The 12,377-nt window shown below is 40.9% G+C and overlaps 2 protein-coding genes across 3 annotated transcripts in view; both read left to right on the plus strand.

Moving 5' to 3' along the window:
• Positions 1-12,377, plus strand: part of SEC23IP (SEC23 interacting protein) — a 191,646-nt gene that overhangs the window by 67,127 nt on the left and 112,142 nt on the right. The window lies entirely within an intron of this gene.
• The window catches only part of LOC144942405 (uncharacterized), a 34,474-nt gene that overhangs the window by 19,589 nt on the left and 2,508 nt on the right, over positions 1-12,377 (plus strand). For both annotated transcript variants that reach the window (XM_078869254.1, XM_078869253.1), the window contains exon 3: positions 10,504-10,638. In XM_078869254.1, coding sequence (XP_078725380.1) covers positions 10,504-10,638 — 135 coding nt within the window. The remainder of the gene's footprint in view (positions 1-10,503; positions 10,639-12,377) is intronic.

Here is a 12,377-nt window from a genome sequence, read left to right on the forward strand (position 1 = left end):
GAGATCTACATAGGCTACATGCCGAATCTCTCCTTGTTTGTATGAGAGAGGTCAATGTGGTGATACGGTCTATGGTGGAGCGTCCGTCTGTGAAGCCGCTCTGTTCCATGCGGCGCACTTCTCAAAGATTTTTTACTTTTGCAGCAATTTTGAGGAAAATAACTTGTTAGGGCATGAGAGTAGAGTGCCATGAATATTCTTGCACTCATGTCTACTCCCCTTACCCTTGTGGAAAGGCAGAATGATACCTTTCTTCCAGTCTGCTGGTACCGAGCCTGTCCTCCACATGTGCTCGAAGATCCTTGTTAGCGATTTGATGACAACTGGGCCTTTGGACTTCAGCATTTCTGCCGAGATGTTGCAAATTGCGGGTACCCTTCCATTTTTCATTTTTCTGAGAGCAGCCATCACTTCTTCCTCCGATGGCTCAGAGCAAGAGATCTTGGGATCTTCAGTTGCTGTTGCTGCGGTTTGCAGGCGTTCTTCAGAGGGGGACGATGGAGGGTGATTCAGAAACTAAAAATAGAATGCTTTCCAGCGTGCTAATTTCTGCCTCCTATCGCAGACAAGGATGCCATTGCAGTCCATGATTGGGCTGGAAATTGCGTAATCAGCTCCCCGGAGCTGCCTGAAGTTTGCAAAGGGATCCTTGACTTGACCATTCGCAAATTCTTGCTCCACTGCTGCAGCTTTCTCCTCTGCCCATCTCTGGTGGTTACCCTGAATCTGGTTCTTGCATTGCCTTATGTCCTTGTAGTCTTGGTCAGACCCTGCTAATCGTGCTTTACGTTTCTTGTCAATTACGCTCCATGTCTTGTCACTGATGCACTTTTTTATATTACGAGTTTCAAAAGACATATCTTGGCCGCATTGTTGACAATCTTTAAATGGTTCCAGTCTGTTGGCTCTTCATTTCATAAGGCAGAAATTTGGTTTATAATATCGACCGTGAATTGCTGTTCAAATGCTGGGTCTGAGAGTTTTTTTTAATCCTTTATATTAAGTTCACTTGCTTGCTTGCTTAGGACTGTGCAAATCTTTCGGTCGTTTTTAACCCACTTCCCGTGATCCAATCGAGCTGACATTTTCCACACAGACTCGTTGTGCGTGACAATTAATGTTCGTGAAATTTTTTTTCCTAAATTTTACACTTTTTATGACAAAAATATATTTAATTACCAATTGCTTAATGCTGCCATGCAATCATCTGACCCATAGGTGGCAGCCATCTCAAGCCAGAGGACGAGAGGACTCTAGCCGCCACGCATATAAAGGATTTATAGTGAAAAACTTTGTTTTTATGGGTTATACTTGTTATATATCGGGGTGACGGTTGTGATTTCTTGCTAGGAAATGGTTTGAGTCTGATACCGATGGTTGTGATAACTGGGCAATGATCTGTGTCAAACTCCAAGCTATGGTAAACCCTGCAATTTTGCAGAGCTTTCCATCTGGAGTTAATGAGTATATGGTCAATTTCTTTCTCTGTGGCTGTCGTTTGAAAACTATGTAAGTCTGTGGATGTCACAGCGCTGGAACCAGGACCCACCAATTGTAAGCCCAATTACTGCTGCCATGTGGGCTGGTCACAATTTGGTAGCCTTCTCTGGCAGTGCCAGAGACTGCATTGAAATATCCGAGGCACATAATGAGGTCCCGTCGTTTTGTGTCAGGTTTAGTGACTGTTCCAGAAACTGATTTAAGTGGTCTGTCGGTGTGTATGTTATGGCAATGTATAAATCACCTATGGTGTTCCTGAATCTATCCATCAGTAGCCTGACATTCACAAGGTGCTATTCTCATAGGGCTGACTTGGCTGTCCGATCAAGGGCAATAGCCACCCCAGCAAGCCGGGGAGAGCCATCAGGAGGCCCCGACCACAGGATGGTGTGGTTTCCTGCTGTGGTTTCACTAGCACCATGCCAACATACCTCTTTGGAGGCCCATGATACTTGTTTTTGCCCTCAAAATGGTTTGCGTAGTCTTTTGGTCATGTCCACCATAACACTTGACACAGGTGGCCAGGGAAAAACCAGACTGCATGCTCCTTGTTAACCTGCATGACGAGCGATGCGGTATAAAGACATACTTGGTAGTGCCACTCATGGGGAATTCTTGGCAGTTAATTCCCCTGGTCTCTTGCCGGGAGGCAAGGGTAGGTAGCTGGGAGACTTGATGTTGAGTTCCCTTGAGCCGGATAATAATAATAGTACAATTTGTAACGCGCGCAAATTTGCAGACGTAGTGGCCGCAACTCAGAGGCGTGGAGCCAAGCTCAGAGTCGCTCAAAAGCATGATTGTAGAGGTGAGTTTTTAAGTGTCTCTTGAAGGAGGCGATTGAGGTGATGCTGCGAATGTGCAGAGGGATATCGTTCCAGACTGTTGGGGCTGCCACCGAGAAGCGGCGCGTAGACATGACCATCCTGGATCTTGGTATCGAGAGGAGGTCGTGAGTCGCGCTGCGCAGGCATCTGCCGTGTGCTGAGATGCAAGTTGTCAATAATGAAGAAAGATACGGCGGGCAGGCGGATATGAAGGCATTGTGGCAGAGGCAGGCGGTCTTGTATGTGACCCTACTGGCGATGGGGAGCCAGTTGAGAGCGCGGAGACGAGCTAGTGAGTCGAGGCGGGGATGAGTGTGGGCAATGACGACGCGTGCTAGGTTATTTTGTAGTCTTTGAAGTTTCTTTAGGTTGCCAGCGGAGGTCCGGACAAGGACGGAGTTACAATAGTCAAGGCGAGACCCAACTATGCAACATGCCAAAGTGTTGGCAATTTCATTAGAGATGAGAGGACGTATGTGTCTAAGAGCCTTCAGGTGAAAGTTACATGAGCTGATGATATGGTTGGTTTGACGGTCGAAGGATAAAGTTGAATCTAGGATGACACCGAGGTAGCTGAAGTGGTCGGTGAACTTGATGCTGTGACCGAAGATGTGTATGTGTGTGGGGAGTGCTGCTGAATTGAGACGTTGCTTGGTACCTAACATGATGGCCACTGACTTTCGGATACCCAGCTGCTCCTTTAACCTCAGAGCAGAGGGAACTTGCTGAGTGTCGGGATATGTCCACACGCCGGTGGGCCCAGCACACTGCATCTACAGGGCCAGCATCTGCTCCCTGACCAGTTATACCGCGGATGTTCGGTCGCATGTACAGACCCTGTGATGAACAGGGGGGACCACAAGTACTTGTGATAAGCTGCTTGAAAGGGAGAATATCCAGAGGAGATATCTTGATGTGAAGTGAACGGATTAGGGCCAGTGCATTATTTGAATAAACTCGTGTGAATGAGGACAAGAAGAGAGTTTGGGGGCGTGGAGGGCACTGTGTTAACATATGAACGGTGATCGGTGAGGGATTACTTGATGGGAGTCCGCAATCATGGCGAGCTTGTTAGTGAAGGCTGAAGGTTGAGTGACGCCAGCTAGTCATTGTGGGAAAATAATTCTCCTGGACAGAGCAGAGCCTTGAAGAATTTCCATAGTGTCTGAAGGTTGCAAGAGGTAGTTTGAATTAGTTTGGAGATGTACGCAGAGCACGAGGCAATAATTAGTGCGTTAGCTGTCTTGCATACAGCACAGTAGAGCCCGGTCAACAGGTTACCCGCTATGTGTAAGAGTCCTTTCGAGCCGCATTGTGGTTTCCTTGGCGAGGATGGCAGCAAGAGAAAGCAAGCAAAAATCATGGGAAGATAGTCAAGTGGTTGGATATTTTAGGGCCGCGAGCTTGTCGAGTGCAGCCCTCCCTAAGGTCAATGTCTTAACTGCTCGGCGTAGATATTGGGGTCGGGTGAAGGTGAGATGGTGGAAGTTGAGTTTGCGAGTAGGTTTCGAAGAGTGGTGAAATTGATACAACTGAAATTGTGAAAGATGGGTTATCTTGGAGATGAGTGGCTGGGGAAACTTAATGGAGACGATTATGAGGCTATGGGATTTAGTTAAATATAAAAAGTATTAACCCTTTATACTATAACATGTTAGAAAAGTCCCCTAGTGCTATAAATTGAAAGGCCAAGCATGTTAAGTGTACAGTGCAGTATTGCACGTGACATTTTTACTGAAATTGCCAAGTAAATGTTTATAAATGCTTAAAATTCGTTTTTATAACCTTGTTTTATTCCTTTCTCTGCTTAAATGAGATTACCGTTTATATTTTTAAAAAACTCACTTTCTACTACGTTGCTCAGTAAAAACATCACTGTTAAGATGGGCCGAAGGGCCGTAAATGAAGTTTTTGTGTCATAAATCATCGATGGCAGCCTTATACTGTATGCACATGTCGCATTAGATCTAGTTTTGTAAATCGGATGTAATGTTCCCCACATTTTTTATACATTTTTTTGTGACATTTTAAAATACATTCAATCAGTACTTGATTGAATAACAATGTTTCACAAATGTTAAGCGATAAAACCATGGGCTTAAAACAAAATTTGGACAGACAAACATATAACAAACTCACGCTTGTTTTGTTATAGTATGATGTACAATGTACAACTTGTCACAGTCCGGCTGAAGTGCACTGGGGCGATGACGTGATGGTAGCCATGTTGCATAGTGACTTCACTGCGGCCATGTGTGTTCTGGTTTTATTCTTCATAGATGATTGGCTGGTGTATTGGGAGTGATGATGTTATCTTTAGCAACTATTGCTATGCATCTATTTATGCAATCTGCTGGAGGATGCAAAAAATACTGTGTTTTGACCTACACAGTTTCAGAGCCTACGCCAATTGCCTGGGGGATTGTTTGTGCTTTATTTTTTCTCATGTCCCTGGGCTTGAGCTGGAGCAGAGTTGACGGTACAGAAGGCTGGGAAAGTGGAGTTATGGAATGACCAGAGCAGATGAAAATTAGTGAAAGTTAACTTGGTGCTATACACAATTTAAAATGGATGCGAATTGTATGCACATTCATATTTAGGCTATGGGAATAAATGTGACAATCTCTTAAAATAAAAATAGATGGTACAAATGAGAGAATTGATTCTTGAATCCCAGTCATAACATTGAACCATTACGGTTAATCAAATAATATTGATGGCTATATGCCTACTACATGTGCCAAATAGAATCCAATAGTTTTAAAACTGATTATGGTTATAATGTGTATGTTAAGTTCGTGCCACTGTTAATATATGGTAACCTGAAGATGTCTGGTCTGCATTTGTTATTGTTGTTACTATCACATGACCTCAGACCTCATTTGTGTTGCCTTGTTCTATGCTTACAGAGCCTCAACTTTGTTAAACCTTTGCCTTAACAGTCACGGGTACATTTACCGTAACTGAAAAATATTGGTTGAATTCTACCATTTGGATTATCCAACACGTCATGAATATCTACCAAGACACTGATGGACCTCAAGTTTCATTTTCCCTTAGAGAACTTTATCAGTGGCATGAAGACAAACTCAACATTTTATGTGCATTCATAGATAAGTTTTTATTTTTTGGAAATGGTTACGAGGTCTTCTGAAATACTTTTGGATCCCCTTTTGGAAACCTGACTCGCCTAAAAGAAATTCACTTGAATTTCTGGATAATTTGTGGACTTAATGGAAGACCAAACTGGTGAAGCAACAAGAGCTATTTTAATTAGTTAACGTGCCTAAGCTTTGTGTCCCAGGCTGTCTGGCATGAACTTTAAGGTTTGGAAATGGAGAAAAATGTTCCATTCTACTGGCCCATGCTTCTAATGTCTGTTTTTACAATCTTAACTTAAAGCTTTCGTGACTAAAGGAATTCATATTCTTTGGGTCTTTCGGTAAAGCCACGTAGATAGAAAAAATAATTTAAAAATCACGATGTTTCGATCACAACACAGGCAATCGTCATCAGGTGAAAAAATAGCGGGAGAGCTGCTGAGGCAGGATGTTATAACATATAACAAACTTGTACTTAGGAGCTCATTTAAAATGCATTTCCCATCACTTTGTTGGAGAATCTGGCATCTGTTTTGATAATACTGCCTATATAATGGGATGGTTTTATGTGCTCAAGTTCATTGTCAATTAAGATGGCTGTTCTACATCCTGCAGTGCGCTTAATACTTTCATCACCTTTGCTTTCCTCACATTGATTTTCATGCCAATTTTAATGGATACTTCATTCAACCGCTTAACTAATATTTGTAACCTCCAAACTCTGTCATCCACAAACCTGCCTGCACTTTTATCTGTTCATTTAACTTTTGACATCTTCACACTTGTTATCATGCTTCGTGTACCATTTGCTTCTGCGAATGTATTGAAAATATGTATTGGATAGAAAGACATTCGTGAAGATGGGTTGATGATAATACAATCAAAAGTTCCACTTGAGACAAGAAAAATAGAGAAGTAATGGATTGGACAAATGCAACCTAAAATGCTCTGATAAATGTGAGGGATGCATGGGATGGAAAGAACAAGGAGCAGGAAGAGGAAGATGTTGAGTGAGTTGAAGAAGACAAGGACATGAAGAAAAAAGCAAATAAAATTGAAATCTGGAGACAGTAGTGCAGAGACGTATGCCTGTCAATGTAGATAAAATATAGATTGGATTTGGAATGGGGGAAAACATACATCAAAACCACCGTCAGTTGTGTTGTGATATCTCTGTAGCAATGAATTTAATGTTTAGGAACGATGGCACTCAAATTGCTCTTGATTTCATAAACAAAGCTTCAAATTCTTTGGAAAGCCCTGGACACTCGGCTTAGATATCTAAATCTCCAAAATCGTATTTTTTGGATTAGTAGTTTTGAGGGCAAACATCAACACCTCCCTTCAAATGTAATCTTGTATCATACTACGTCATCTATAATGTGAAAGGCTTCACTTCGCTCGATTTTTATTAGTTTATTTGCACTGTTTCGGCTCAGCAAATGTATTCACTCAAGCTACGGTAACATTGTAGACCAGTAAGGGCCCTGTTAACTTTGTAGAGGCATGAGTGATCAGTTTTTTTAGAGCTGAAGCTGCAACTTGGAAGCTAGATATTACATGAAAACATGTGAATGCCATTTGGGCTCACAAATCCTCCAATGGTGGTTTTGCTTATTTCTGTGCCACATTGGAAGAGACGTGATCACATTTAAATGCTTAATAAATTCTCAACAAAATAGGACCATACTCTTTGGTTCTTTCGGTAAAGTCACGTAGGTATAAAATAAATCACGACGTTTCGATTGCAACACAAGCAATCATCATCAGGTGGGAAAACCACAGCAAGAACATTTTTTGCTGAAGTGGGAGAGGGATGCTGTGGTTTTCCCACCTGATGACGATTGCTTATGTTGCAATTGAAATGTGATTTATTTTATTTCTACCTACGTGACTTTACCGAAAAAACCAAAGAGTATGGATTCCTGCAGCCACGAAAGCTTCAAATCTAGATTAAAATAGGACCATACCAGATTTGATTTAACAATTTATATTTTTATGATGGTGAGGAAATTGTAGTCAGCCTGACATTTCCCAACTGTTGCGATGGGTTTAAGGTTGGCACAGAACTCAAAGATAATTTATACAAGTTTATTTCCAATTTGACTGTTCTCAGACACTTGTTTGCAACAGAGTTGCCATAGTGTCACATTCCAGGATACGATATTAAATGACCATAGGCCTTTTTCTATGTAGCCGTTAACGCCGCTAAAACTAGCGCGTACAAGTAAAATAGCACCGAGAGGTGAACTGGAAAGACATTAACAGCGACTTGAGTTGCACACAATAAGCATCACCTGGATGAGGTAGTGCAATTTACGCTCATGGCTCTGTAGCGCTGCAGTGCATCACGTGACACCAGACATCCAATGGGCACGTCAACGGTGAGGTCTAAAAATAATATAATGGAATAATATTCTGCAGTTTGGGGGGGGGGGGGGGGCCTTGGGGTTTCAATAGGCATGAAATTATGCCATGTGCAAGCTTTTCATAATACAGGTATCCCTCAATTTACGAATGTTCGATTTATGAAATTTTGCGTGAACGTAATTGACAAATTATGGACACTTTTTGATTAACAAAGTCGAATTTCTGCGTGAACGAATTTTCAAACAAGCACCTGGGAGGTTTTGTCATCCATCTGCCACATTGTCATAGTATCCTAGAGTGCAAAAGTAATGCCTCCACATTACCTCCTCAGTCATTCCAACATGCAGATATTTTGGTGAGTTCCCTGTCACGGGTTTTTGCTGTTTCTTTACAACAAAAACCCTTGGATTCAATCATTTTTACATTTTTGTTCTTCATCATTATTTTTGTATTGTTAAAAGTGATTTTGGTGAATATTGTTAGGTTTGGATTAGAGTTGGAATGACTGTCCAAAACACATCCCTAATTTCTTGCATTAAATTTATGGGAAAGGCCGTTCTGATTTACGAAATTTAGTTTTCCGCATATTTTTTGAAGAACGCATCCCTTTTGTAAATCGAGGGATACCTATATTTAAATGCCACAAAAGCTTTTGATTGTGGTTGATGATGGTTTCGTTATGCAGCTTTAATTACATCAGAGAAGATACTCCTTTTGTGCAACTTTTATGACGCTGTTAAAACAACATAACTTCAGCACTTGAAAAAACTGATTGTAGCTTTTTTGACTTGTATTCATTTCCACTTGTAAAACGTATTCATATAGCATTTATATTTATATCATTGAACTTTGCAATGTTTTTCTACATTTGAAGTGCATGTCTAATTTTAGTCAAGTAGCTTTTAAAGCACATATGGTATAGTACAATTACTCTAATTATAACTGCTCTCGAGTGCAGTATTGGGAATTGGTGCCAAATGTGTACAATGCAGAATCTCTTAGGCCTGAAGTGGAAAATGCGTGGCTTATGCCTCCACCGCTTTCAGTTGGGAAAACTGTCGGTGCATATAAATGAGCTCCTGACGTCAAGGCTCTGGGCTGCTGATTACCGATAATTGGTAAAGTGGCATTTTGTGCGCAAGAGTAGCAACACACTTAGCGAGAGAACAAGTGTCAGTCAAATTACAAATTAGAAAAACTTTCTTATGATGTCAGTTTACCTTGCCTTTGGAAATATGTTTCAGATTTGTATTGTGTTGTAGTTGATTGCAAAGCAGGCAATTACTGTCATTTTATATAACAAGGAGATTACATAAACCCGTAATGACAATGAAACACGGACTCTTGCAAGGGCCACCTGGGTGTTAAAAAATAACGATGATTTAAAATGTAATTAACTGCAGATCACTCGCCAAATGCCTGGCATACGCACATTGTTAAAATAATCAAATACACTGAGGAAGTGATGTCACATAGCCATCATGTAGTTAATTATTCTGAGATGTTTTGAAAAACAATGTGTGACAACTGTTTTTATAAAATTTTAACTTGAGTTATTGTGACATATAATTTGGCAGGAAATAAAATGCATAAAAAATCTAACTTTCAACAAGCATGATAGTTTACAAGTGGACTGCTATCGCGGACCTTATAAGGCATGGTATGGCATTGCCATCGCCATATTTTGGCAAGCATGGCAGATATCCATGTGTGAATGAACATATCTCAAAACTCGACATGGGAGAGTTATAAGACAGGAAGGTTTGACTAATCGTGTGTATATTAACATTACCTTGTTGGTATGTACGGTGGCCTTGATATAATTTGTTTCGATCTTATTTTATACTCTACTATACAATGATTATCGCATTATCAGTTTCCCTAACTTTACAATTGTACTTAACATTTCTATTGTCTTGTTTTTGTGCCTTGAATGTACTTTAAAGTACGAATAAAGATGTCGTATAACCTGTCAAAATCTTCTAGACATTGCGACTTGATGATCTATAACTATTAGAATGTACATGCTGACAGAATGATCACGAGAGAAGAATAACGGCATATGCTAATTTAGTTTAACACGTAGGCTTTCGCGACCAATATTGTTCATAATCAACGATTTTTGGGTGGTGGAGGGTTACGACACATTTATAAATAACGCGATCTAAACCCAAAAATCGTTGATTATGAACATATGTTAATTTACTCTGGTAAACATAAAAATAGCACATTTAATGTGTTTATGGCAATATGTTCAGACCGTAAATGTCAATGTCCTGCTAGCCACGAAACGTCCTCAGGAGAGTGTAGTTTTGCTCTTATTCTGTTAAGTGGTTGCTTATATGGTCCATAGTTTGTTGGCCTGTTCATGTTCTGATGGAGGAGTTGATACATCAATATGAACTTAGATTATGGGTAATCATAATTTGTCCGAAGTTTGTTATTTTATCAATGATCACGATATAATGATGGTTTGCAAAATTATTATGCAGTTTTATGTCCGATTAGCACAGTTGGCTACGTATAGTGCGAAAGAAGTTCAACATTGTACAATATAGCGTATCACCATATCGAGACAATCCTGGTAGGTAGATGCTGTGAGGGATTACCAGCAGACATGCTCGGGTGTGTGCATGCGTGATGGGTGAGGTGTGAAAGCTTGAAGGAATCTGCGAGGTGATGATGCCTACGCTCTTTGTTCACCGAAGATCTCGGTGCACATAGCCAAGGACCCAACATCCAGGCCTGGTAGCCAGACCACGAAGGAGCAGCACAAGATGCTGGAGCAGCGCCGGGGAATCCTGAAGATGAAGTTAAGGAGGATGAGCTCCAACAGTTATCAGGTCTATACAATTTTCACATCACTAACCCCTTTTTACGACTGGCCTTGTCTATTCCTCGGGATCCAGAAAGGCCCTCGTGTGACAGATCTGACATTTCAAGTGACCGAATGGATATTTTTGTTTGTGGGCCATACACGTTGCTATGTCTGCTGCCATTTCGTGGGAATTTTTTGGGGAAAACTTGCGTATGAGAACCTGTGTCTTCCCTCATTCTGGAAATGATGGCCACAAATTAAATGGACCTATAAGTTGTCTGCAACATGAAGTACAGTTAAAAATGCATAGCCATGTAAAGGTTAATGCTTTACAACAAAGGCTGCATATGTTTAAAAAATGTTTCCATCTGTCCATACTGGGAGGTGGGGATGGTTGGATGAGGGGTGGCACTATGACTTGTAAAAATTATCAAATATGAACAAGTTGTGTTGCTATTCAGGACTTGTCCGATTGAAAAACGGTCAAATTGAGCAAAGGGCTATCGCCAAAACCTTGAGACTAAAACAGAAAATTGGACTTTGCAAATATATACAAACCCATGTTGGAAAGCGTTGTGTAATCCGTGCACACGTGTAATTGTTTTAACTTGTTTTGTATACACGTTTATGCCCCATGACCAAATGCATGCCGACTCGTCGGAAGCTAAGCAGTATTAGTCCGGATTGTGTGGTATGGGTGGCCACCTTGCACAACAAACAGGTGTTATAGAGGCTGCTAGGGAGCTATATTGTAGGCAGCAGAGGGCAGTTGGGGTAATATCATTGTTATATTGTACTTGAGGCTCCCGCACATATGTTCCCCACCTCAAATCCGTACTGACTAGCATGGTGACGTATGGTCAAATAGCTCCCCAAGACAGTTGAGTGATAAAAACAGCTGTGAATGCATATATGTTAATGTGGTTGCCTTCGATGTATGCTGTCATCAGATGCTTTTACTGGTAGGAACGAAGTGGACCAGCCTACAATAGATTATATCGTCCGTCCGATGTCCGATTACGTGTAGCAACATCGCCCCCTACTGAAAACACTTGGCATGACCCTACAAAAACCTTTAGACTCTGTGAGGCTTTCCTGGCTAAACAAGTGTAACATTCCCTTATAATTCCCTCAGATAGCTTTTAATTAAAACATTTAAATTAATTAGGCTTTCCTGGCTAAACACGTGTAACCTTCCCTTATAATTCCCTGAGATAGCTTTTAATTAAAACTTTGAAATTAAATAAAAAAAACTCACAGCGCCCTAAAGCCTACAGCTAGGCCTAAAGCCTAGAACTAGGCCTCAAAGTCTCCCTTCGTATCGTACCCCCGCGTGTGTGAAAGGGAGTTAATGTTTAACAATGTTACATTCCCTGATGTTTTAAAATAGAAACATTTACATTTAAAGCTTTTACATTAATAATTATAACATTTAAATTATACATTAATAATTAAAACATTTAAATTAAAAATTAACTCACAACGCCCTAAAGCCTACAGCTAGGCCTAAAGCCTAGAACTAGGCCTCAAAATCTCCCTTCGGATCGTCCAATTAGGTGTAGCAACATCGCCCCCTACTGCAAACACTTGGCAGGACCCTACAAAAACCTTTAGACTCAGTGGGGCTTTCCTGGCTAAACAAGTGTAATAATACATTATGTTTATATTCTTTGGTTATTCGTTCCTACCAGCCCACCCCGCAGGGTCCTGTTTTATTTATAACTTACAGCCCATGGCTGAATGAAGGATCCATGCCGTTTCGGT

Source organism: Lampetra fluviatilis, chromosome 27 (assembly GCF_964198595.1).
Source record: "Lampetra fluviatilis chromosome 27, kcLamFluv1.1, whole genome shotgun sequence".
Taxonomy (NCBI): Eukaryota; Metazoa; Chordata; class Hyperoartia; order Petromyzontiformes; family Petromyzontidae; genus Lampetra; species Lampetra fluviatilis.